Source organism: Mirounga angustirostris, unplaced genomic scaffold (assembly GCF_029215605.1).
Source record: "Mirounga angustirostris isolate CCGP_5_RB_7025 unplaced genomic scaffold, mMirAng1.0.hap1 SCAF_6, whole genome shotgun sequence".
NCBI classification, from domain to species: Eukaryota; Metazoa; Chordata; class Mammalia; order Carnivora; family Phocidae; genus Mirounga; species Mirounga angustirostris.
In genome coordinates this window covers 57,987,629-58,012,067 of record NW_026991714.1, presented here as the reverse complement: position 1 = coordinate 58,012,067, position 24,439 = coordinate 57,987,629, and the positions used below count along the sequence as shown (strand labels likewise).

The 24,439-nt window shown below is 38.5% G+C and overlaps 1 protein-coding gene across 1 annotated transcript in view; it reads left to right on the top strand.

Moving 5' to 3' along the window:
* Window positions 1-23,948, top strand: part of TIPRL (TOR signaling pathway regulator) — a 30,876-nt gene extending 6,928 nt beyond the window's left edge. The window contains exons 3-7 of the mRNA XM_045877525.3: window positions 361-460; window positions 9,820-9,951; window positions 18,724-18,819; window positions 21,085-21,147; window positions 22,392-23,948. Of these exons, the coding sequence (XP_045733481.1) occupies window positions 361-460; window positions 9,820-9,951; window positions 18,724-18,819; window positions 21,085-21,147; window positions 22,392-22,535 (535 nt within the window). The 3' untranslated portion in view covers window positions 22,536-23,948. The remainder of the gene's footprint in view (window positions 1-360; window positions 461-9,819; window positions 9,952-18,723; window positions 18,820-21,084; window positions 21,148-22,391) is intronic.
* Window positions 23,949-24,439: the final 491 nt, after the last annotated feature.

Here is a 24,439-nt window from a genome sequence, read left to right as displayed (position 1 = left end):
TGTGAGGAGCATTGAAATAGAGAAAAATGTATTTTCTTTGATAATCAAATCAGCAATTATTTACTTTGTGCCTATTATGTACTAGGTACCTTGGAGGAAAGAAAGAAGTACAAGCCTTTAAACCATGTCCTTAGGCAGTATACAGACTAATTGGAAAGACTCTATCAGCATATGACAAGTTTAATAACAATAAATATGCAGAAAAACCAAGAAAGATCTTATATTAGTGAATTATGACAAGTATATGTATTTATTAGGATATTTGTATTATTTGTAGAATGTAATTTGGTGTGATATATGAATACAGATGATCTATATTCTGCATCATTAAACCTGATCCTTCTCATTTTGATATTTGAGGACGGAGGGTGAACACTCCAAAGAAGTTATTAAACCATACGATTGGACCTATACAACAGATTATAAGGGAACATTACTTGGAGAATCACTTAAGTTAAAGGTAAATCTTATTTTTTGCTTTTATGATAAAGTCATTAATGGTCTTGGACAGTCTCAGCATTAGAACTTTCTAATAATGGCTTATTTTTGCTACTACTTTCATCCCACTTACTTTCTATTGAGGGAAGCTTCAGAACCTAATGTGAAGGGATTTTGCTTCTTGATTATAAATAGAAAATAAGAAGGCCATAGGGGAACAATTTTTATTCTCAAAAGTATGTTTAGTAGCAATAGCAAACTGCCTTAATGTTATCATTATCACTCTCAAGAAGCATTAAAATGTGTATCTGCCCTTGGTGTAATGAATTAGGTGATTTAGACAGAACCTGCCAGTTAGTAGCTTACAGTTTTACGGGTGAACAGGCAGGTGGGCAGATAGGACTTTCGGTCAGACAGCTTAGGTTTTTGTCCCGCCTGCTCTGTCTGTGAACCTGGTATGACTCTAGGCAAGTTACTTACTCTGAGTCTCAATTTTATTAGTAAACTGGGGAAACAGAAATAGTGACCTCAACATCAGAGGTTTGATATGAGCTAATTTGTGGGAAGGCTTTCGATAAATTCTAAAGCTCCATGTTAATAATGCATCTGTGTAAAACATGCTTAAGAAGAGATTCACTTCGTGGTGAATGATGCTGGGAAAGTGGAATTGGTAGGTGTCATATTGGGAACTTAGCTGCATTTTGACACCCTACAGTTTGAAATGAAGAAAATTTGGCTTAGGCTGCATGTCTCTATCACATTCAATTACAGAGAACAAAATTATTTTAGTGTAAATAAAGTAATTATTGGAGACCCTCTATCATATGTTGGTGCCTAGGCAGAAATGTTAAGGAGATAGAGCTGTGTATGGACTCCTTGTCTCTGCAGAGATTTTTAGAGTCTTGGGAAGACAGAAGTTCATAGCAGGAACTCCATTCTCTTCATTTTCTTCCACTCCTATAATCCAAGCTTTAACTATTTTTCTCCGCTGCTTCCAAGACAAATACACATTTTTTGAGAGAACATGTATGCATTCATTCATTCATTCATTCATTCACTCTACTCACTCACACACTCATTCATTCTTGAACTCTTCTTCTGAGCTAGGCACTAATTCTAGGAGCTGTGGATACAGCAGAGAACAGACAAAAATCCCTCTGTTACAGTCTAATGGGGAGCAAGGTTTTTCAATCCCTTAATACTTCATAGATTAATGTTCTCCTTTCTTCTCCTGAGTTTAAAACTTTATAAAGAACGTAGCTCATTTGATATTTCATTGCTGGGAGTGAGGAAATGGGAACTCGTTTTAACACTTTGTAGGAATGATGACTTACAAAAAGCCTCCTATGGGTTATGAAGTAGCATTAGCTGTTACCAATGAGCAAGAAACACAGCAGTAGAAACAGGGCATTTGAGAGTTGTAGGAGGTGAAAAGCGTGTGTTCAGTACTCTTACTGACACTTTAACCTGTAATGTAATTTGTTCTGAGGTGTTGTTGACAAATGTCAGTGTGATCACCCCTCACTGGCGGTAATGAGCTCAGGCTTTGGCAGGCCTGGGTTCAAATCCCAGCACCATTACTTAACTTGGAAAAGCAATTTAATCTTGCTAAACATTGTTTCTCACTTTGGTAAACTGGATAATAGCAGTTGTAAGGTATTAAGAATACATATGTGAAGTGTTTAGCAAGGTGTCTGTTCCACAGCACGATCTCCATAAATGGTAACTGCTATTATTATTATGATAATATCATATTTCAAATGTCAGGAAAACTAAGTTAATATTATTGAAATAACAAGACTAAAATATTAGACTAGATATATACCAAGATATTATAGAAAAATATATATTAAGTATTATTGAAATACCAAGACTAGATATATTGTCTAAATATTTATTTTTGCCTTACGGTCTAAACAGAGTTGATGAATATGTTCCTTTATTGCCTTAAAAAATTGAGTAACCATTTTCTAGGCAAAATTGTTAGAACTTTGTTGCTTAATCCTCAAAATAACCTTGTGTCATGGGCATTCTTATCCTCATTTTGTGGATGAAGAAATGGGTTCAAGATCTTAAAGTAGGTTTCTCTTAATAGCATAATACCAATGCTGTAGCTTATTGTTAAGGATGTTTGTTGTATGTGGAAGATCACTCCATTGGAACATTTTTTGCATTTGGCTTTCTTGATACCTAAGGATTTTTTTTGCCCTATAATATTACTTGGGACTTTAAGTTATTCAATTCTTCCACCCTTTCTGAAAACAAAAGCCCTGGTGTGTATAGGAAGTATATGCCTGTGGAGGAGAATATATTTTATATAAATGGTAAAAATGTCAGAGAATGAGGCATTAGAATGAAGCCTTTTTTTTTGCCCTTAAATTCTTGCCTTTTAATTGCTGGGGGCTGCTGCTGGTGTGTGTCTAGTGTTTTCTCACTCTTTTTGTGTTGTTTTACCTATTACTCTGTGAGTTGTAGCGTAGTGCAAGAGAAGAGAGCCAGTCATAGAGTTGTACTGGCTGGATTCATATCCAGCTTTGCTGTTTATTAGCTGGGCCACCCTCAGAACACCTCCGAGATTATCGTGTAAGAATGTTATGAGGTCAGGGGCGCCCGGGTGGCTCAGTCGTGAAGCATCTGCCTTCGGCTCAGGTCATGATCCCGGGGTCCTGGGATTGAGCCCGCATCGGGCTCCCTGCTCTGCGGGGAGCCTGCTTCTCCCTCTCCCACACCCCTGCTTGTGTTCCCTCTTTCGCTGTGTCTCTGTCAAATAAATAAATAAAATCTTAAAAAAAAAAAAAAAGAATGTTATGAGGTCAGGTGCCTAATATGTACCTGGCAACATGTGGTCATTTTCTTCATTCTTGTTAAATAAATGACTTCACAGGAGAATAGAAGTGGAAGACTGCCTCTTCAAGTTGTATTGCCTTTTAGGAATAAAACGTGTATAATGTCCATGCATTTAAAAAAGCTTTTTTTTAAAAGATGTATTTATTTATTTGAGAGAGAGTGAGAGAAAGAGAGAGTGTGAGCTGGAGGAGGGGTAGGGGGAGAGGGAGAGAGAGAATCCTTAAGCAGACTCCTCGCTGAGTCTGGAGCCTGACACAGGACCCTGAGATCATGACCTGAGCTGAAACCAAGAGTCAGATGCTTAACTGACTGAGCCACCCAGGCGCCTCTAAAAAAAGCATTCTTTTTAAAAGCATGTTGGAACATTTGCCAACTTATTCAGTGTGATTTAATATTTTGAGCTTTCTCTCTCTCTCTCTTTTTTTTTTTTTTTACTGTGGTAAAAAAACATACAATAAAATTTACCATCTTAACAATTTCTGTATAAAGTTAGTGTTAAGTATATTCATGTTGTTGTGCAACCAATTTCCAGGACTTTTTCATCTTGGAAAACTGAAACTCTGTCCCTGTTAAACAATAACTCCCCATTTCCTCCTCCCCCAGTCCCTGGCAACCACCATTCTATTTTCTGTTTCTATGAATTTGACCACTCTAGATACTTCAGATAAGTGGAATCATACAATATTTGTCTTTTTGTGACTGGCTTATTTCACTTAGCATATTGTCCTCAAGGTTCATCAACATAATGCGTGTCAGACTTTCCATGCTTTTTAAGGCTGAATAATATTTCTGTATATGTATATGCCATATTTTGTTTACCCACTCATTTGTCAGTGAGCATTTGGGTTGCTTGTCCTTGGCTATTGGGAATAGTGCTGTTATGAACAGAGGTGTGCAAATACCTCTTTGAGATTCTGCTTATAGTTTTTTGGATATATACCCAGGAGTGGAATTGCTAGATCACACAGCAATTCTATTTTTAATCTTTTGAAGAACCTCCATACTGTTTTCTACAGTAGCTGCCCATTTTACATTCCCATCAGCAACATATGAGGGATTTTAATTTGCATTTCTCTAATGATTAGTGATGTTGAGCATCTTTTCATATGCTTATTGGCCATTTTTATATCATCTTCAGTATCTTAAGCTTTTCAAAGTACATTTTTAGGGAGAAATGTGCAGACTTAAACATTGGAAACAAATGGGCTTTGTTAAGTCTAAAGGCAGAAGGAACTGCACATAAGTATTGTACCCTAGTTGATAAAGTTATTTTTCACAGGGGTATGGGTTAACAATTCTTTTTTTTTAAAGATTTTATTTATTTATTTGAGACAGAATGAGAGAGAGAGAGAGCACATGAGAGGGGGGAGGGGCAGAGGGAGAAGCAGACTCCCCGCCGAGCAGGGAGCCCGATGCGGGACTCGATCCTGGGACTCCAGGATCATGACCTGAGCCGAAGCCAGTCGCTTAACCAACTGAGCCACCCAGGCGCCCTGGGTTAACAATTCTAATAATATTTCAGTTTTGCAAGATGAAGAAGTTCTAGAGATCTGTTTGACAACAATGTGAATATAGCTACTGAATTGTATGCTTAAAATGGTTAAGATGGTAGATTTCATGTTACATATTCTTGGCTGCAATTAAAGAAAAAGTTAAACATAGAGTTACCATATAAGCTAGCAATTCAACCTTCCCCCCGCTCCCCGGCATACACTCAGGAGAATTGAAAAACCTATACCCATGCAAAAACCTGTACCCAGCTGTTCAGGGCAACATTATTCATAGTAGCTAAAATGTGGAAAACACTCAAATAATCATCTGTGGATAAGTAGAACTGGTGTATCTAGACAGTGGAATATTATTTGGCCTTGAAAAAGGAGTGAAGTGCTGCTACATGCTGCAACATGGACGAGCCTCGGAAACATGCTAAGTGAAAGAAGTTAGACACAAAACACGCGTGTGTGATTCCAGAATAATTTGCAAAAGAGACAAATCTATAGAAACAGAAATGAGAGTAGTGGTTTCCAGGGGCTAGGGGAAGGGGGGAATGGAGAGTTACTGCTAATAGGTATGGGGGTTTCTCTTTGGGGTGATGCAGTGTTCTAGAGTTAGTGGTGAGGACTGCACAATCCTGTGAAAATACTAAAAACCACTGAATTGTACACTTTCAAAGGGTGAATTGTATAGTATGGAAGTTCTATCTTCACTTAAAAAAAAATCATCATATAACAGTAATTTCACTAATGGTATGTACCATAGAAACAAAAAGAAAAAATTTTTCTTATATATATTATATATATGTGAAGCTAAATATGTATCTTATGTGTGTATATACACACACACATGCACTACTTTCAATAATTTTTATTTTTTTTTAAAGATTTTATTTATGTATTTGACAGAGAGAGACACAGCGAGAGAGGGAACACAAGCAGGGGAGTGGGAGAGGAAGAAGCTGACTCCCAGCAGAGCAGGGAGCCCGACGTGGGGCTCGATCCCAGGACCCTGGGATCCTGACCTGAGCCGAAGGCAGACGCTTAACGACTGAGCCACCCAGGCGCCCCTTTTCAGTAATTTTTAAAGAGGAAATTTTTTTTTTTTTATTAGAGAAAGAGAGTACAAGCAGGGGTTGCGGCAGGCAGAAGGAGAGGGAGAAGCAGGCTCCCCGCTCAGCAGGGAGCCCGATGCAGGGCCCGATCCCAGGACCCCGGAATCATGACCTGGGCCGAAGGCAGCTGCCCAACCGACTGAGCCACCCAGTCGCCCCTAAAGAGGAAATTTTTTAAAAGGAAATTTAGCATAGGGTTCTTAGCATTTACCATTAATTAACTTTATATAATAAATTAATAAATATTTATAAGTCAAATAATTTCCTTATCGTAAACCTCAATCTGATGTGAAGGAGGTCTTATTTGAAAGATGTGAATGGGACTCACTTTTCTTGTAAGGTATTAAGAATGTTTTTTAAGCCTTTTAAAGATTGTGAAATAACTCTGAAAACATGAAGGTACAGTTTAATGAATTGTGAAAGGTAGCCACCAAGGAAAAGAAAGAAGACGTTGCGAGCACCCTCCAGCAGGACTCTTCCTGATCATAATTCTTTTTTTAAAATATTTTCTAGTATAATTTGAAAGTTTTGACCTTAGCTTTTAGTTCCTTAAAACTAGTGTGCATTGTTGTTTTACAGCTTGGGCCTCATTTTCAAAATCTGGAGTCCCTAGGGTCTTTTATTATCTTGTTATTTCTGTTGGTTCCAGTTTATAGTGTCTAGGCTCCTAATATGTCTCCTTATTTTTGTTAAAATCCCAGGATGATGATATTTTTCTCCAGAGAGGATTTTTGTTATTTCTGACAGGTACCTGAGGGTATTCATAGTCAAGGACATAGTTCTACAAACGTTCTGGAAAGATAGCAAATTTTTTTTTTTTTAAAGATTTTATTTATTCATTTGACAGAGAAAGACACAGCGAGAGAGGGAACACAAGCAGGGGGAGTGGGAGAGGGAGAAGCAGGCTTCCCACGGAGCAGGGAGCCCGACGTGGGGCTCGATCCCAGGACCCTGAGATCATGACCTCAGCCGAAGGCAGACGCTTAACGACTGAGCCACCCAGGCGCCCCAAGATAGCTAATGTTTTATTTAGGCTTTGAGGGTTATAGAGTCTACGTTGCGGCTGCTCAGCTGCGCTATTATAGTTGAAAGCAGCCATAGACGACAAGTAAATGAATGGTCATGGCTTTGTTTCAGTAAAATTTTACTTAGGGACATGGAAATTTGAGTTTCATATAGTGAAATATATATGAATTCATATATGTGTTCATATAATGAATTTGAATTTCATGTGTCATGAAATATTCTTTTTTTAACTTAACTGCTTTTTCCAATCATTTAAAAAATATAAAAATGATTCTTAGCTCACAATTCATGCAAAAATAGGTGATGGGCCACATTTGGCCACATCTGGCCTACAGGTCTTAGTTTGCTAACCTCTGGTTTGGGACCAGAGTTTGAGGTTTCTAGGCCTGTAATATAAGAAGTTGTGAAACCAGTGTAATATTATAGGGTATCATCCCAAAATTGGGAGGGGCACAGGGAATTCTCCAAGGTCCCTGTTCTTCGTGAGCACTGAGCAGTGATGGACCCAAAAAACAGCAGAGCCCAGCCTCTCCCCTGGATCAGCCATTCCAGATGCCTCCAGGCCCCAACCAGCCAACTACAGGCTCACTTGCACTTTTTCTGGGCTCCACTCCTTTTTCAGGTCTCAGTCCAGTAATTCTTCTGCATCTTGACCATTTGATGTTTTTAAGAAGTTTTTGTTTTTTCATTCAGCTTTTAAGTTGTCTTCAGCAAGAGGATTTGTCTGGGTTACTTATTCTGACAATACTAGAAGCCAGAAGTGTTTGATCTGTTTTCAATTGAGCTGTTGGTTTTGTTTTTTTTCCCCCTTTCTTTTCAGATGCCTGAGTTTAGGGAGGACATAAATAGAGTTGAGGAAGAGAAAATATGTTTTAAACATATTTGTCCTTGCAAATGAAGAAGATAAATTAAATATAATGAACATCCCTAACCCATGTTTTATCTAATTATTTTCTGTCTTTCTCTTTCAAGTATTTTGTAAGAACGAGTAAATGGCAAACAGATTCATTTTTATCAGTCCCTTGTGAAGGTATATATGAAACATTAGTGAAGTAGCCATTTACTAATGAGAAAATGGATATAATGATTGGTTAATTTTTTTGAAGTCAGATGTTTTTATAAGGAGGATCTTACAAATGTGTTCCTTTGAACTAAAGCTAAGTAAAAAGTAGGGAACTTAGAAGTTGTGTTTATACTGACTGAAGTTTTATGCTCTTGGCAGTCCTAAAAGCACCGGCTTTTGTCTTAAATAGAATACAGACATGCAGGTGACACAGGGCGCTGGGTATGTTGCCCTTTCGCCGCCCCTCACCTCCCTTCCCACTCCCAATTTTCACCTTTGTATGTGGTCTCAGGTCTGCTCCAGACACATTTTGGAAAAAAATTGCAGCGAGCTAAAGCGTTATCTGTGAGCGAACATGGAAGAACTCTGGACATTTTTTTTCACCTCTTGGGACTCCTGTGCACACTGCTACTTGTCATCATAATCTCTTCCCCCTACATCACATAATACTCCTTTAAACTATTCCCCCGCCCCAATTCATGTAGTCTCTTGAACATCCTTTATCATATTCTTCTAATTCTTGTCCAGTTTTCTCAAACTACTCTCCGTTTTGTAATTCTGTCCGTGAGTCAAATTACCTCATCATGGCTACTGAGGAAAGTAAAATAATAGCTGCCATTTACTGAACACCTGTGGTTTGACAAGCATTGTTGTGTGTATTTATGATACAACTATGTCAAAGAATAGAAAAGCTGAATATCTTTTAGTGAAATTGGGTGGAGTAAAGAATGCTATCTCAGATCCTACTCTATAGCTGTTAAGAGATGCTTGGACTTAGTAAGCTACTGATATGATTTGCCTTGTTAACATTGTTGATGCTCTTGTTGGGTTGTGAATATGTGTGTCTGTGAGCTACAAAATAATACAGTGAAGAAGTAGCCAGCATCTTCTAAAGCCCTTTGGAATGCTAGGAGTTTTTCCCTCAGAATTTCTCTGAAAGTTCTTATTTACCTCCTTATTTAAAACACTATTTTGGGGGCGCCTGGGTGGCTCAGTCGTTAAGCATCTGCCTTCGGCTCAGGTCATGATCCTAGGGTCCTGGGATCGAGCCCCGCATCGGGCTCTCTGCTCTGCAGGAAGCCTGCTTCTCCCTCTCCCCTCCCCCTGCTTGTGTTCTCTCTCTCACTCTGTCTCTTTGAAAAAAAAAACAACTATTTTGTTTGTAGGTTTGGGGAAGTGAGGCTGGGAATCTAAAATATATAACAAGATTCTAATGGGAATTTTTTAAGTTCCAAACCAGTGTCTTAAAAGTGGACTTTCACAGCACAAAACTGCTTGGGACATCTATGATAATAGTTCATCACACTAATTTTCAGATGATTAATTTTCTCATAATCACAACAGAACACATGATTTGAATTTGACTTTTATGAAAGATGATGAATTTTTGACTCTGTGTTTTGTGAAGCTACAATATCAGCCAGCTGTAGTACCTTAAGTTTTTCAGGGAGAAGGAGCGTGTCTCCTCTCTTTTTTTTTTTTTAAAGATTTTTATTTATTTATTTGACAGAGAGAGACCGCGAGAGGGGGAACACAAGCAGGGGGAGTGGGAGAGGGAGGAGCAGGCTTCCCGCTGAGCAGGGAGCCCGACGCGGGGCTCGATCCCAGGACCCTGGGATCATGACCCAAGCTGAAGGCAGACGCTTAACGACTGAGCCACCCAGGTGCCTCCCTTTTTTTTTTTTTTTTGCATATCTCATCTTTAATGTCTACTGACGACACCCAAAAGTAGAACTGTGTGCTCTGGCTATGAAGACAAGGCTGGTAGGAAAACTATTTTCCTGTGACTCTAGCTCTTTAAATGCATATGTGTTCCTTCTTGAATTTTTTCTTTCAGGTTGTACCTACAACAGATCATATAGATACCGAGAAATTGAAAGCCAGAGAACAGATTAAATTTTTTGAAGAAGTTCTCCTGTTTGAGGATGAACTTCATGATCATGGAGTTTCAAGCCTGAGTGTGAAAATTGTGAGTACTATGATTTTTGTTTAAAATTAACTTCCTTCTTCCATTCTTACCATTGGTCAGAAATATAAGACTCACTTAGAATCACACTGTCTTAACATGGTATCATGTAAAGTATCACTTGGGTCTAGAGTACATCTTCATATCCATTATAAAGTTCACAAAACCTTAGTATATTCCTAAACTTTAGTTTAGCCAAACATTTTCTTTTAAGAGCTGCCTGGCTACTTTATAGTTTGTCTGCTTACTATTTAATTTGAATGAAAATTATGGCTTAATTTTCACTTTTGAATTAAAGATTCTGTTGAAAGGATCTGCAGATAGCAGCATGGATGTTAGAATTTCGGTGTCTCAGAAACTGCACTTCCATCTTGAGCACAGAAATGGAAAACAGAAATGACACGTGTGAATTCCCTTCTCCTTTTGTATTCTTTTCTGTCTGGAGGACTACTTCCATTTACAATGTTATTGGTGGGACATCTTTAAAAAGAATAATACATAGCTCATTAGCAGTTACTCATATGTGTTTACTGTTAGGTCATAATTGGGTTTCTAACACTTTATAGAAAAATTTCAACTGAAACTTTGTATTACATGCCTTATCCCTTAAGACCCAGCTAAAATGTCATCTCCTCTGTAAGGCACACAACAGCTCCCCTAGGCAGAGTTAAATATTCCTCTGCCAGACCTTTTTTTTTTAAACCCCTTGATTATAGCACTTATCATAAGGTCTGTCAAAGGCAGGGTCCCAGCATCAGAAATTGTGGTTGGAGCATAATGGCTGTGGGTGTTGTGATTGAAATGATAAGGAATGAAAACAATAGATCAAAACAGCTATATGTTTTAAAGTTAAGTTTTTCTATACAATCACAGAATTTTGGAATTATAATGAATGTGTAGAGAATCCCTTAGTCTAGCTTCTGTGTTTTATAGACAAGGCCCAAAAGTTTGGTTTATCTAAGGTCATGAAACTAACTAATGACAGCTTTCTTTGTACCATCTAATATCTATCATTATTCTGCCATTAGATAATTGTTTTATTAGCACCTTACTCCCTCGTTCATCTATAACCCTCCCCCAATTCAGCTTTTGTCATTTAGATTTGTTCACTTTCCAACTCATCCAGTCATGCACCTTTCTACTTGCCCACCCACCTACTATGACTAACTGACTGTGTGAAATGTTCCTTGTGGGTTTGCATATCTGAGTATGCATTTGTATCCAAACAGGTGGGAGCACATGTGTTTTTGTGAGTGAAGGAGTTGGAGAGGATGGGCATAAATGTATTATGTGTGTACCAGTGTAAATAGTAGCTAAGTCTCAGTGAGGAACAACATCATCCTAACGTGTTCTTTCATTTTACCTTGTGTAACTTTATTTTTTATTTTTATTTATTTATTTTTTATTTTTTTAAAGATTTTATGTATTTGTCAGAGAGAGAGAGTGAGAGACAGAGAGACAGAGCACAAGCAGGGGGAATGGCAGGCAGAGGGAGAAGCAGGCTCCCCACTGAGCAGGGAGCCCAATGGGGGCCTCAATCCCAGGACCCTGGAATCATGACCTGAGCTGAAGACAGACGTTTAACTGACTGAGCCACCCAGGCGTTCCTATTTTTATTTTTTTAAAAAGATTTGAGAGAGAGCACATGCACAGGTGGGGGAGGGGCAGAGGGAGAGCGAATCTCAAGAAGACTCCACGCTGAGCTCTCACAGCCCCATGCGGGGGTTGAGCTCACCACCCTGAGATCACTACCCGAGCCAAAACCAAGAGTCTGCACGCTGAACTGACTTCACCACCCGGGCACCCCTGACCTTGTTTAACTTTTTATTTTAAAGATTTTATTTATTTATTTGAGAGAGAGCACACACACAAGTGGGGGGGGGCAGAGGGAGAGGGAGAAGCGGGCTCCATGCTGAGCGAGGAGCCAGAGGTAGGGCTCCACGCAGGGCTCCATCAGACGACCTGGAGATCACGACCTTAGCGGAAATCAAGAGTCTGATGCCCAACCAGTAAGCCACCAAGGTGCCCCCAAATGAAGTTCCTTCTATAGAAGCAAAGATTAGCCTGGTATATATAAATGTAGGTGAAAAACCAGGAATGTGGTGCCTGAGAAGCTAAGGAAGCAGAACTTTTCAAGAAGGACATGAAAGTATCATGCTGTAGGGAGATCTTAGAATGGAATCTTAGAATGGGATGGTGTACACTAGACTAAAAACCTTGTTTTTCGTTTTAGCAAGTAAGATATTGTTATTCACCTTGGCAAGCGCAGTTTAAGTTACATGGTGAGGGGGTAAGTGAAAGATGTGGAGTTGGAGACAAGGAGTAGACCAAACTTCCAAAAAGCTTCCTGGATGAGAAGAAACAGAGATGTGCCTACGAGAGGACATGAGGTTAACAGAAGTGTGTGTGTTTTTTGTTTTTCTAAATATGGGGAAAACTAGGGGCACTTGGGTGGCTCAGTTGGTTAAGCATCCAACTCTTGATTTCGGCTCGGTTCGTGATCTCGGGGTCCTGGGGATTGGGCTCCCTGCTTGGCAGGGAGTCTGCTATTCCCTCTGCCCTTCCCCTCCCTCTCTCTCTAATGAATAAATAAAATCTTTAAAAAAAATATGGGGAAGACTAGCAGGTTCAGGTGCTCACGGGGATGAGGAGGAGGGGAGGGAGAGGAAGGCTTTGAGCCTTTACTGTCTGTGCGACACTGGGTTGGAAGAACTCCAGTCTTCTCCTAGGTTTCTCCTTTACTCTCACACTCAGAATGCTTCTGACATCAGATGTGTAGGTTTTTTTCCCCGCACCAAGATTTCTGCGACATTAGCTGGATGTCCTGCAATTTAACTCACTATCTACTTGGTGATACTGTCAGATCCCACAGGTTAAGGGGACTGCCCATCCCCCACAAGACTGCCAACCCCCAACCCTACCTCTTCAGTGCCAGCCCACAAGTGGTAGGTCCCCAGATTACCCACAGCTTCTGTCCAACTGGGCTACAAATTGGAGGTTCCTATGACCTCTTCCCCTTGGATTTGATTATTTGCTAGAACACCTCACAGAGTAACACTGACTTATGTTTACCAGTTTATTAAAGGGTTTGGTAACAGATATAGATGATCCCTCTTGGGGATTTACCCTCTTGGTGTTGGGGTACTTTTCCCTCCTGGTGTTCACCAACCTGGAAACTCTCTGAACCCCATACTCTTAGGATTTTATGGAGGCTTCCTCATATGGGCGTGGTCAGTTATTAACTCCATTTCCAGCTCCTCTCTTCTCTCTGGAAAGTGAGGGTTGGAACTGAAAATCCAAGCTTCTAATCATGGCCTCGTCTTTCTGGGGACCATCCCCACCCAGGTGCCCACCCAGATTTGCTTCACTAGAACAAAAGATGTTCCTAAGTGCTCTTATCACTTACGAATTTACAAGGGTTTCAGAAGCCCTCTGTCAGGAACCAGAAACAGAGACCAATATATATATATTTTCTATTATTTCACAGACACCGTGTTAGATACTTGTCTATATTATCTTTTATCCTTGGGGAAATTCTACACAGTGAGAGGAAATGGAGGGTCAGTGATACTAAGTCACTTGCCCGAGATCAGTCACACAGTGGATCAGTCTGACTCTGCCTTTGCTCATCATCTTCTAGGATCTAGCTCATGGTAGGAAGGATTAGCCTTAGACAGGAGAGATGCTTCTTCCATGGTGATAGGAGGAAAGGGGCACAGGATGTAGGTAAGCCTACCGCTAGTCCAGTGATGCCCAAACCTGGAGTTTGAGCAGAATTACCTAGGCAGATTAGAGATTTAGTTATCTCTTAACACAATGGGACAAAGAATATTCCTTGTTTGACTATCCATAGTACACTTGCTGTGTGTGTGTTGACTGGAAGGTTGGGTAGACACGTGGGAATGGAGACAATAGAGCAGGAAAGGCTTTTTAGAGGAGGCGGTCCTGATCTGAGTTCTAGGTGTGTAAGTTTGTCCAGCCAGGCCAGAGAGAGGGCTGGTGGTAGAACACAGTGACAGGGAGGTATTTTCTGAGCGGGCTCTTCGTGACGTCTGTCCCAGTAGTACAGGCTGTCTCGTCACCAGCCTGCGCCCGAGCGTGAAGGACCACCACTATCCCGGAGCCCCTGCTGGGTCCTTTCCACTTAAGCTCACTTGAGGCCATTTAACTTAGAGCATTTTCTGACTTTACATTTTTCCCAATTGCTTTCAGATAAAATGTGAACCGTCTCAGATTATTTTTAGTTTAACGGAGCCCTCTGAGGAACTTCTAAAAAGAAGTATAAAATTTTAAGGACTACCTTATATCTTTCCCCATGGCTAGGACTTTGATTGGGGGTATGGAATAAACAGCTGACTCTTGAACAGTGTAGGAATTAAGGGTACCAATAACCCTCTCTCAGAAGTTGAAAATCCTTGGGGCGCCTTGCGGGGGGTGCTCAGTCGGTTAAGCATCTGCCTTCAGCTCAGGTCATGATCCCAGGGTCCTGGGATCGAGCCCCACTTTGGGATCCCTGCTCGGTGGGGAAACTGCTTCTCCCTCTCCCTCTGCTACTCCCCCTACTTGTGTGCACACGTACTCTCTCTCCCAAATAAATAAAATCTTAAAAAAAAAAAGTTGAAAATCCTTGTATAACTTTTGACTCCCCCAGAACTTAACTACTAATAGCCTACTGTTGACCAGAAGTCTAACTGATAACATAAACAGTTGATTACACATATTTTGCATTTTATATGTTTTATATTCTGAATTCTTAGAATAAAGTAAGCTAGAGAAAAGAAAATGTTATTAACATCATAGGGAAGAGAAAATAAAGAAGAGAAAATTTATCGGAAAAAATCAGCATATGTGGACTCGCACAGTTCAAACCCATGTTCAAGGGACAGCTGTATAGATTTCTTTCACTTTCAAAACGTTCTTGGAATTATCTGGGATAATGGTAGTAATGTTCATTGCCTTTACTTGGTATTTTAATCTTGGCCAGAAAAGTGCTAAAAAGGTCTTGTTTTAGAATTGTAAATCTAGTTGCTTATGAATGTTTGGTTTTTTGGTTTCCATAATAATTATAAAACACTCAAAAGAAATGATACCGCAATGTGGAAGCTGCTTATATAAACAAAGTAACTTACTTTAGATTCCTGATACTGTTAGATAGAGCCTTTTAGGTTGCTTTTAATTTATTTGTTTCAGGTTTTGAAGTGTTTTTACCATTTTAATTTTTAATTCTAAACCTAGACAGTTTTAATTAAAAAAAGAAAATTTCCTATGGCACAGAACCCCAGGGAGAAAGAGTAGATTTAGAGCTCTGTGCACCGTGAGGTCTGGGTTGATTTTGGATTTGCTTCAGTGAGTTTCTTTGGAGTTTTGATAATTTTGTGTGAGTAACATTACCTATATCTAATTACAGGATATTTCAGGAATTAATTTTTGTTTTGTTTTTTAAGATTTTATTTATTTGTCAGAGAGAGAGAGAGAGAGTACAAGCAGGGGGAGCTGCAGAGGGAGAGGGAGAAGCAGGCTCCCTGCTGAGCAAGGAGCCCGTTGAGGGACTCGATTCCTGGACCCTGGGATCATGACCTGAGCCAACCACTTAACTGACTGAGCCACCCAGGGGTCCCTGATTTGTTTTCTAAATTAGGTTCTTTCAGCAATGTTTGTTTTTAGGTTAGGATTTTGTGTTCTAATATACTGTCCTTGGTAGGGTTTACAGCTGACAGGACTCCTCTGACAAAGATCTAAAGGAAAGCTATTTTCATGCTAATATGTAAGTTTTTAGCTTTCAAAGGAAATAAATTCCCTATCTCCCAAATACTGACAATGCTGTTATGTTCTGTAATGGTTTTTACAGCTAATGGTTAGTTCCATTCTGAGTAGTCAGGAGTGAATGTTGTCTACCTTCTACTTCCATGTTTTACTTAAGAGTCCAAGTATACCAGGTAGGAACATATCTTTCATCTCTGGGGACAAAAAGCCCCACAATGCCTGTGCAGAGGAAGCGTTCGTTGAAATGTAGTCCTATTGAAATGCCGTATTTTACAGAGACAGAGCCTAAGAAATTGTTTCTTCACATCCCCTATTTTTATAGATGAAGAAGGAGACCTTGGGTGGTTTAGGAACTTGTTCTAAATTAGTGGTTCTCAACCTAATTACACACATTGCACCATTGTTTTTTGTTTTGTTTTGTTTTGTTTTGTTTTACCAAATACTTTAAGCATCCCCTCCCTTTTACTACCCTGAAATGTAATTCATAGATCATATAACCCATCTTCTTTCCATTAAACCAACATAATGTCCTAATTATAAAATAAAAGAGAAAAGGACATCGATTTAGGATAAAATAGGTATTTCAGTATGTCAGTGCATGATATGACCGCACTACAAGACATAATGAAGTAGTCAGGTACATACATTTGCATACTGACTCACTGTGAAGCCACAGCTAGATCTAGACGTGGGCTGGCGGAGGTGCCGGGTGTCAGGGAAGGACTCAGATAACACGATCAGGACTGCCATTGGTGATGTAATTTTTCAAAAATGGTGAACAGCCCTTAAGTTCCAAGTGAAGCAAAGTATAATCTTTCCTTCATTTATAAGGTAATTGTGTTCCTGGAAATTGAGTGAATTTTGCATTTATATGTAAAGTGGAATTCAGTTCTAAGGTCAGAGAAGTATAAATTGTTGTTTTGTTTTGTTTTGTTTTAAGCCATGTGATTGCCAAGTAAGATATTTGGAAGTTTTCTGGGATGCAGGATTGGACTTTGTTGTGTAGGATTGTCTTGTGCATTACAGAACATCTAACATCTCTGGTCTTCAACTGCTAAATATTGCAGTTGCTCATCATTGTGAGAAAAACACCTTCAGAAATTTCCAAACATCCCCACACAGTTGAATTATGCAATTGGGACTAGAACTTGGATCTTCTAAATCCTAGTCTCCCCTCTGCCATGCTGAAATGATTGCTGCCTGCGTTGGGCCCAGTGTGTTAATAATTAATTTGGAAATTTGAAAAAATATTGCCAATCAATCTTTTCAGTAATTACAAGTAGCACTCTGTCAAGTAATGATGTGCTTCCCAGTCAGTTTGTTGTGACACAGCAAGTTGTCCGAGGTCAGGTTCTTCCTCCAAGCTCTTCTTTATTCTAAGTCTTGCTTTTAAGTCTGTGGCTGATAATCCCATCAGTTTGCAGTGTGACTGAGAGCCTTTTCTCCAGCAAAGAGAGCTCTAGCCTCTCTTTCAGTGAGCACCCACTGTGTGCCAGCTACTTGTCTAGGCAGTAGGGACACAGTGATGAACAAAACACTGTTCACTGTTCATTCTCACTCTTATGGAGCCTACAGTCAAGTGGAGGGACATGGGCTTTAAGCAAGTAAACACATAAATGGATGCAGTTATAGATCTGTTAATTTATAAAGGGAGTGGAGAGAAGATAACAGGAGAAATCTACTCTGATTATGGAATGGTAGGAAAGGCTTCTCTGTAGAAGTAACATTTACACTGAGATCCGAAGACAAGTAAGCATTAGGTCTGGCAATGGGGTGTGTAAAGGTCCTAAGGCAGGGGGCACATGGGTGGCTCAGCCAGTTAAGCGTCTGACTCTTGATTTTGGCTCAGGTCACGATCTCAGGGTCCTGGGATCGAGCCCCAAATCGAACTCTGCACTCAGTGGGGAGTCTGCTTGAGATTCTCCCCCCCCCTCAAATAAATAAGTAAATCATAAAAAAAAAAATGGTCCTAAGGAAGGAGAGCTTGGCCCGTGGCTGGTGACCATCTAGGCAGTAAAGCACTGTTATTAATGGGTTATCTTGTTATTTCTTCGCTCTTCATTAATGTTGCTCTGTGCTTGTATGGAATTGCAGGCAGTTCCCTGAATATATCTTGCTATTTCATGTCTCAGAACTTTTTATACATGCTCTTTCCTCTTTTTGGAGTTCTCCTTCCCCACCCCCAGCTCTTCTTCGCATGGTCAGCTTTCCACCGCCTTCTCTTTCTTCAGCAGACGTAGACTTCTTTCTCTGAGTGCTTAGTGAGCCTGTGCATCCCCCTGTTACTATAGCTACCACATCATGTTTCTCGGTTTCCCTCTTTGATGAACTTCCTGACCATTGGGATTGTGTCTTTTTTTTTTTTTTTTAAGATTTTATTCATCTATTTGACAGAGATAACGAGAGAGGGAACACAAGCAGGGGGAGTTGGAGAGGGAGCAGTAGGCTCCCTGCCTAGGGAGAATGTGTAGATAAGACACAGATGAAAGATGTTAAGAACATGTTATAATGATCTGATAAGCCAGTCTTTGGCAGTATGAGATAGTACTTAATTCGTTGCACTGAATTAGACCATTCCATTTAAGGTCTCTTCTCTTTATTTAAGGGAAAGTGAATAAGAGACAAGTAACAACAAAGAAATAGGTTATTCTTTCATTTTAGTATTACTGATGTTGACATCTACTGTAAGTACTGTCAGTTTTTAAAGTGAACATTGTAATTTTCACATTACTTAGGTATTTTTTAAGTCTTTTTAACCTCAATATCTTTTGACCTAAAAAATATTTTTCTATTGTAGGAAACCCGAAGCCAGGATGTTTATATTATAATACAATATATTGTGCCTTAGTTGCAGCTATGACAAAGAACTTCTAGTTTAGAGATTTCAGTATACTGCTAATTCAGCCTTCCTCTGATGCCTTTAAAAAAATTTATTTTCAAAAAAAATTACTTTCTTTTAGCAAAGTAATATATTTAATTTTCATTAAAATATTGCCTTACTATTTTTTTCAGAGAGTAATGCCTTCTAGCTTTTTCCTGCTGTTGCGATTTTTCTTGAGAATCGATGGGGTGCTTATCAGAATGAATGACACAAGACTTTACCATGAGGTATCTATTCTTATTTAATGAATATACTAGTTGATGTTGGGCTTGTTCATGTTGTTTTATTGTCTGTCTGAGAATTTGAAATGAAATAATGCTTTATATTTTATGGCAGTCCTTCTAGCCTTTAAGTTTGGGTGTTCTACGTTCACTGTTGACTGCACAGTTAATGAAACAGGACATCTTTTCTGAAAGTTCTGGTAGCTAAAAATGTTTTCTAAAAGATACTCCCCAGTAGGGGATGTCTGATGCTTCTAAAAAAACCTCATGTGTACTTAATCTGTGTTTAAGAAAACTGTCCCTTAACTCTTAGCTTTGTTTATCATATGTATTGTTTATATAATGTCTTAATATTAAACATGCCCATCACATGGGCTCCTGAAGTTTGTATTACATAATCATTTTGACAGTTGTTCTAAAGTTTGAAAGCTCTGTACTCCATCTGAAGGAACTGTTGACATACAAGGTTTTCAAAAAAGTGTTTGGAAAAGGGGGAGACTTAAGTTGAATCATGGAAATTCCTCTAGTAGCTTATAGCAGCCTGTCCTTTTGGAATGGATTTGTAACCTCTGATTGGTGATTGTGTAGAATGGTGAATTAGAGAAGAGACCACCAGTAATCAGTAGGGCAGTGGTAATAACTGAACTCTCACAACCACCCTGTGAAATAAGTGCTGTATAATCTCTGTTTATAGCTGAGGCAGTTACAGCAAAGAGATCAGGTCACTTGCCCAAGTTCTACAGTGAATAGTGGTGGAAGTGGGATTTGAATCCAGTAAGATGGAGTTGGTTCCCAAATCCTGCACTTAGGGATGGGTGGGTTTTTTTCCTGGAAAAACTATGATTTTTTTCTTTTTAAAAGTGGTAGCAAAAGTACTAAAGATAGACTGCATTTTTCTGCCTCAGAAAAGTTGAAATCTAAATTTTAAAAATGCTTATGCTTTAAATCAGCAGTATTTCTTAGGAATTTATCCTAAAAACATTCTCATATACAGTAATCCACAAATATTAATCAGGCAGTTGTACAGAGTTATTTTTATATATATATATTTATGTATATATATGGATGTTTGTGGCAATGCTATTGTTTATAATAGCAAAAAGAGAAGGAAGGAGCTTAATGCTCACTGCAAGGGCACTGATTTGAATTATTTAATTTACATCCATATAGTAGAAAAGTATACATCCATTAAAATTAAAATGAGTGGCAGAGAGTTACGTTTAACTGATGTGTAAAGATACGCATCTCAGTGTTGAATTTTAAAAAGCGAGTATGAACCTATATAAGATTTTGTATAGAGATTTCTTTTTTTTTTTTTTAAAGATTTTATTTATTCATTTGACAGGGACACAGCGAGAGAGGGAACACAAGCAGGGGGAGTGGGAGAGGGAGAAGCAGGCTTCCTGCTGAGCAGGGAGCCCAATGTGGGACTCGATCCCAGGACTCTGGGATCATGACCTGGGCCGAAGGCAGACGCTTGACGACTGAGCCACCCAGGCGCTCCTGTATAGAGATTTCTAACTGTTAAGGATAGTGATATCTATAGAAGCAGTGGTTGCTCTGTACTTCTATATTACCTGATTTTTTTTTTCAGTGAGCATTAATCTATTTTCATTGATTTAAGATTAAAATTTGTATTTATTAATAGAAAAGATTAAACTTCTTAAGGGAGTTTAATCTTGTGTGATTTTTCTTTTATTGAATAATGTTTCACCAAAAACCAAATTGTAATAAATTGTTTTCTAAAACCTAACTTTAAAAAGTTGGAAATGGGAGAAGTTAAAGTACTAAAAGTGTGATTTATTAGATAAGCAATTTGACAAGAATTTTATGGAAATGGGAGAGAATAAAATTTAAGCTTTTTTTTTTTTTTTTTTAAACATGAGAGTAGCCATGGTTATGTAGGTAGATGATAATATAGCTTAAGGAAAAGATGTAGTTCCAAACATGAAGTAATATTAAAATCTCTTGCACATATCATTTGCAGATATACATATTTTTTTCAAAGTAAAACTTTTGCTTGTATTTCTCTTACATGGTAATTATTAAATCTGTTTACATGTGATATCACTGTGATTTATAGAGATTGGCATTAATAATTAAGAATTCTTGGTGAGAATTCATTACCTCATTGCAGAATAAGATATTCTTGTCAGACTTCATGCTACTTTTGTAACCTGTTCTGTTGTAGTAGGCAGTGCTGTTTAACAGAAAGGATTTTGTAACAATAGAAACAGATTTATTGCAACCTTTTTTTATTTTTCAACATAGGCCGACAAGACCTACATGTTACGAGAATATACATCACGAGAGAGCAAAATTGCTAATTTAATGGTACAGTATTTTAATATCAGTTTTTAGAAGTTGACTTTTAATGTTCATTTGGTATGTTTCCACCCAAATCCGCATCCCTAAATCTATCGATTCACCTAATAAGCCTCTAAAAGATAAATCCTACAGGAGCGTAACTTTTCTGAGCTCACCTCAAATACAAAACCAGTTAAAGTTGTTGTAGGTACCAGAGCCATCATCTAATCTAATTTCCACTTTTTATTCTGGAAAACCAGACCCAGAGGTGTGTATTACACAGCTATTTGGTGGTGGGTCTGCAACTGTTCTTTTCACTTAGCACCTGGTCACCCTGTGATTTCTTTCTACCCAGTCTACTTTTTTCTTCTTAAAATGTGGTAATTTTGTACCATACCTTGTTTTGGCTTAATTTTCTTTCTTTTTTGCTCCCCTGGGACTTGTAAAGGGCTTCTGCAAATCTGTAGGATTCTATAATAGGTTGCTTCAAAAGTGATACCTTTTTGCAAATATCACTGTGATTTAGAGTGATTGGCACCCCTAGTGCTTATTTCTATGTGGGTGTAGAGTATACGTGGGTTAGAAACATTACTTAGAGTCCATTGTAGACCACAGCCTGGCTCTATCTGAAGGCTAGTGCTTTCAAGGTACAAAAACATCAGGGAAAGGCGATTAGATTAAGATGCAGTAATTTTTTTTTTTAAGTATGGAGCCCAACACGGGGTTTGAACTCATGACCTTGAGATCAAGACCTGAGCTGAGATCAAGAGTTGGATGCTTAACCGACTGAACCACCCAAGCGCCCCAAGATGTATTAAATTCTTAATACATCTGTGGTAGCATTATAAATAACATATCCCTGTGGGCTTTGAGGAAATCATTCAGTAAGAGGGCTGCATAATTTGGTAACAAGAGATGTTACCATTAGAAGCACCTTATGATGCTCCTCACATACATGTATTACAGCTTATTTTAAAATTGGTGTGTTGGGACACCTGGATGACTCAGTTGGTTAAGCGTCTGACTCTTGGATTTGGCTCAGGTCATGATCTCAGATCCTGAGGTCGAGCCCCACGTCGGGCTCTGTGCTTGGCACGGAGTCTGCTTGAGATTCTCCCTCTCTGCCCCTCCCCCCCAGAAATAAATAAATAATTCTTTAAAAAAAAATAGAATAAAATTGGTGTGCTGTATGAATACTTGAACTAAAGCATTTTGAAAAGGTACCAATGAGATAAGTGAATATGTGCTAATATGATTTATGTGTTTCCCAGCATGTTTCACCTTCCCTCTTCACGGAACCTAATGAAATATCACAGTATTTACCGATAAAGGAGGCAGTTTGCGAGAAGCTACTATTTCCAGAAAGAATTGATCTTAACCCTGCAGACTCACAAGAAAGTACACCTGTGGAATAGAATGTGATACAACATATACTGACCATGGAATCTGACTGGAGACCTTAGCTATTTGGAGGGGGTATTTTTATTATGAGAATTAATTGCCTTGTTTATGTGCAGATTTTCTGTAGCCTTAAAGGAAAAAAAATAAAGGATTGTTGCAGGCAGGTTCCACTCAGCTGCTGTTTGTACTGTCTATCTTCAAATTCATATTCCAGATTTATATTTTCTGGAGTTAAATTTGGATTTCTAAATTGTTACAAAGTGGGATCTCACTAGTAGTGATGTGTGTATGTCTCATGAGCAGTGGGCATAATCTGCATCCATCATGAAACACTGTCTTCTACCATGAGGAGGCTAATGTAAATCACGGAATCACAGCACCTTGTGACTTTCACGGGATTCCTGATTGTGCATGTTGATGTACTAGCTCTTTACTTTGGGCTTTTTGATGTTTATTCGTACTTCTGGAGAGTCATGAGTTGCCTTTTAGGAAATTGGTGTTGTACTTTAATGATCTTTACCCACAAATTAAAAATATATATATTTCCCCTCTAAATTTAAATTGGCTTTTGAAGGCTTTGAGAAAATTTCAGACACAGAACCGAATAACCTAGGGTTTTGGGAAACTGAAGGTGTTCTATCCGTGGACACAGCTGAACATGGTTTGCCAGCCACAGGTAGGATATCAGAGCTGTCCTTCCTCCATCTTGAGGTGCTTTTTCTTATGTGTGCTTCTACTTGTACTGATGTTTTTTACTTCATTTTCCATGCAACCTTGGAATGAATAAATCCATTGAATATTGAATTTGTGTTGTTGTCCAGCTAATTTTATTAGCTAAATTTTGTCACAAGTGATTTTGGTATTTGTTTGCCTTCTGCTACATCACCTGCAAGGTATAGGAAATCAGGATTTTGTTGGCTTTAAGAAAATACATGGCATGTTCACTGTATATTAAATATACCTGTATTTAATATTTTCTCTTAGGACAGAAAAGTGTATATATTGTGCTTGGCCTTCTGTTGTATTTTATTTGCCATGCGGATTTGAACAGAATAGACTCTTTATTCATACAAGATATAAGAAATGAAAAACTTGTAAGAATATTCATTAGTTGAAGTTTCTGGGCAACATCATTATATATATTCTTAACTTGAATCAGTTGTCTTAGTCTCTGAGTCAGGTTTAGATGACTTATTTTCAGAATCTATTGCTAAAAATTGTGGAAATTAAAAGAATTGACCTTTTTTTATAGAGGGTGGGAAGTTGATAGGATGAGTGTACTTCCGGAAGCTCCTTTAGTTTATTCCTGTGGAGAATACCCAGAAAACCTGTATTTGCCCATTGCTAAATAAGACATATGCCATTTTATATTTATTTGTTCCAAGTGTCTTTTTGTAAGAAAAGAATAAACAATAAGGAATTACTGATCTATGTTTTGCTGTTTCATTTATTTCCGTTTTTCCTGAAGCTTAATTTAAAAAATGGTTTGGTATACTTTTTTCATTTGTGCTCTGTTTTGAACTTGGTCAGCATTATAGCCAGATTCTGCTGGCAGATTATCATGAAAATCTAAAGATAGTCCAGAACATAATCCCCCAGTTTGGCTTTTGGGCTCTTGTTCCTCCTCTTTCTCCCCTCCTACTACTTCTGTGGATGTTTTAACCAGCCAGTGTTTGCTGTATGATGAGTTAATGTTTTTGAAAATAGAGATACCTGCCATTAATATCATTCCATTTAGTTTTAAGTGCTATGTGTCCAATATGGCACTAGGCAGAAGGGATTACAATAACGAAGAGCCATAGTATAGGTCTTCACAGAGTTAAAGTTTAATGGAGGAGACAAAGTAAAAATAATTACAAATTTTAATAAGTATAATTGATGGCAATAATAGCGATTTCAGAAAATAACAAAATCACCG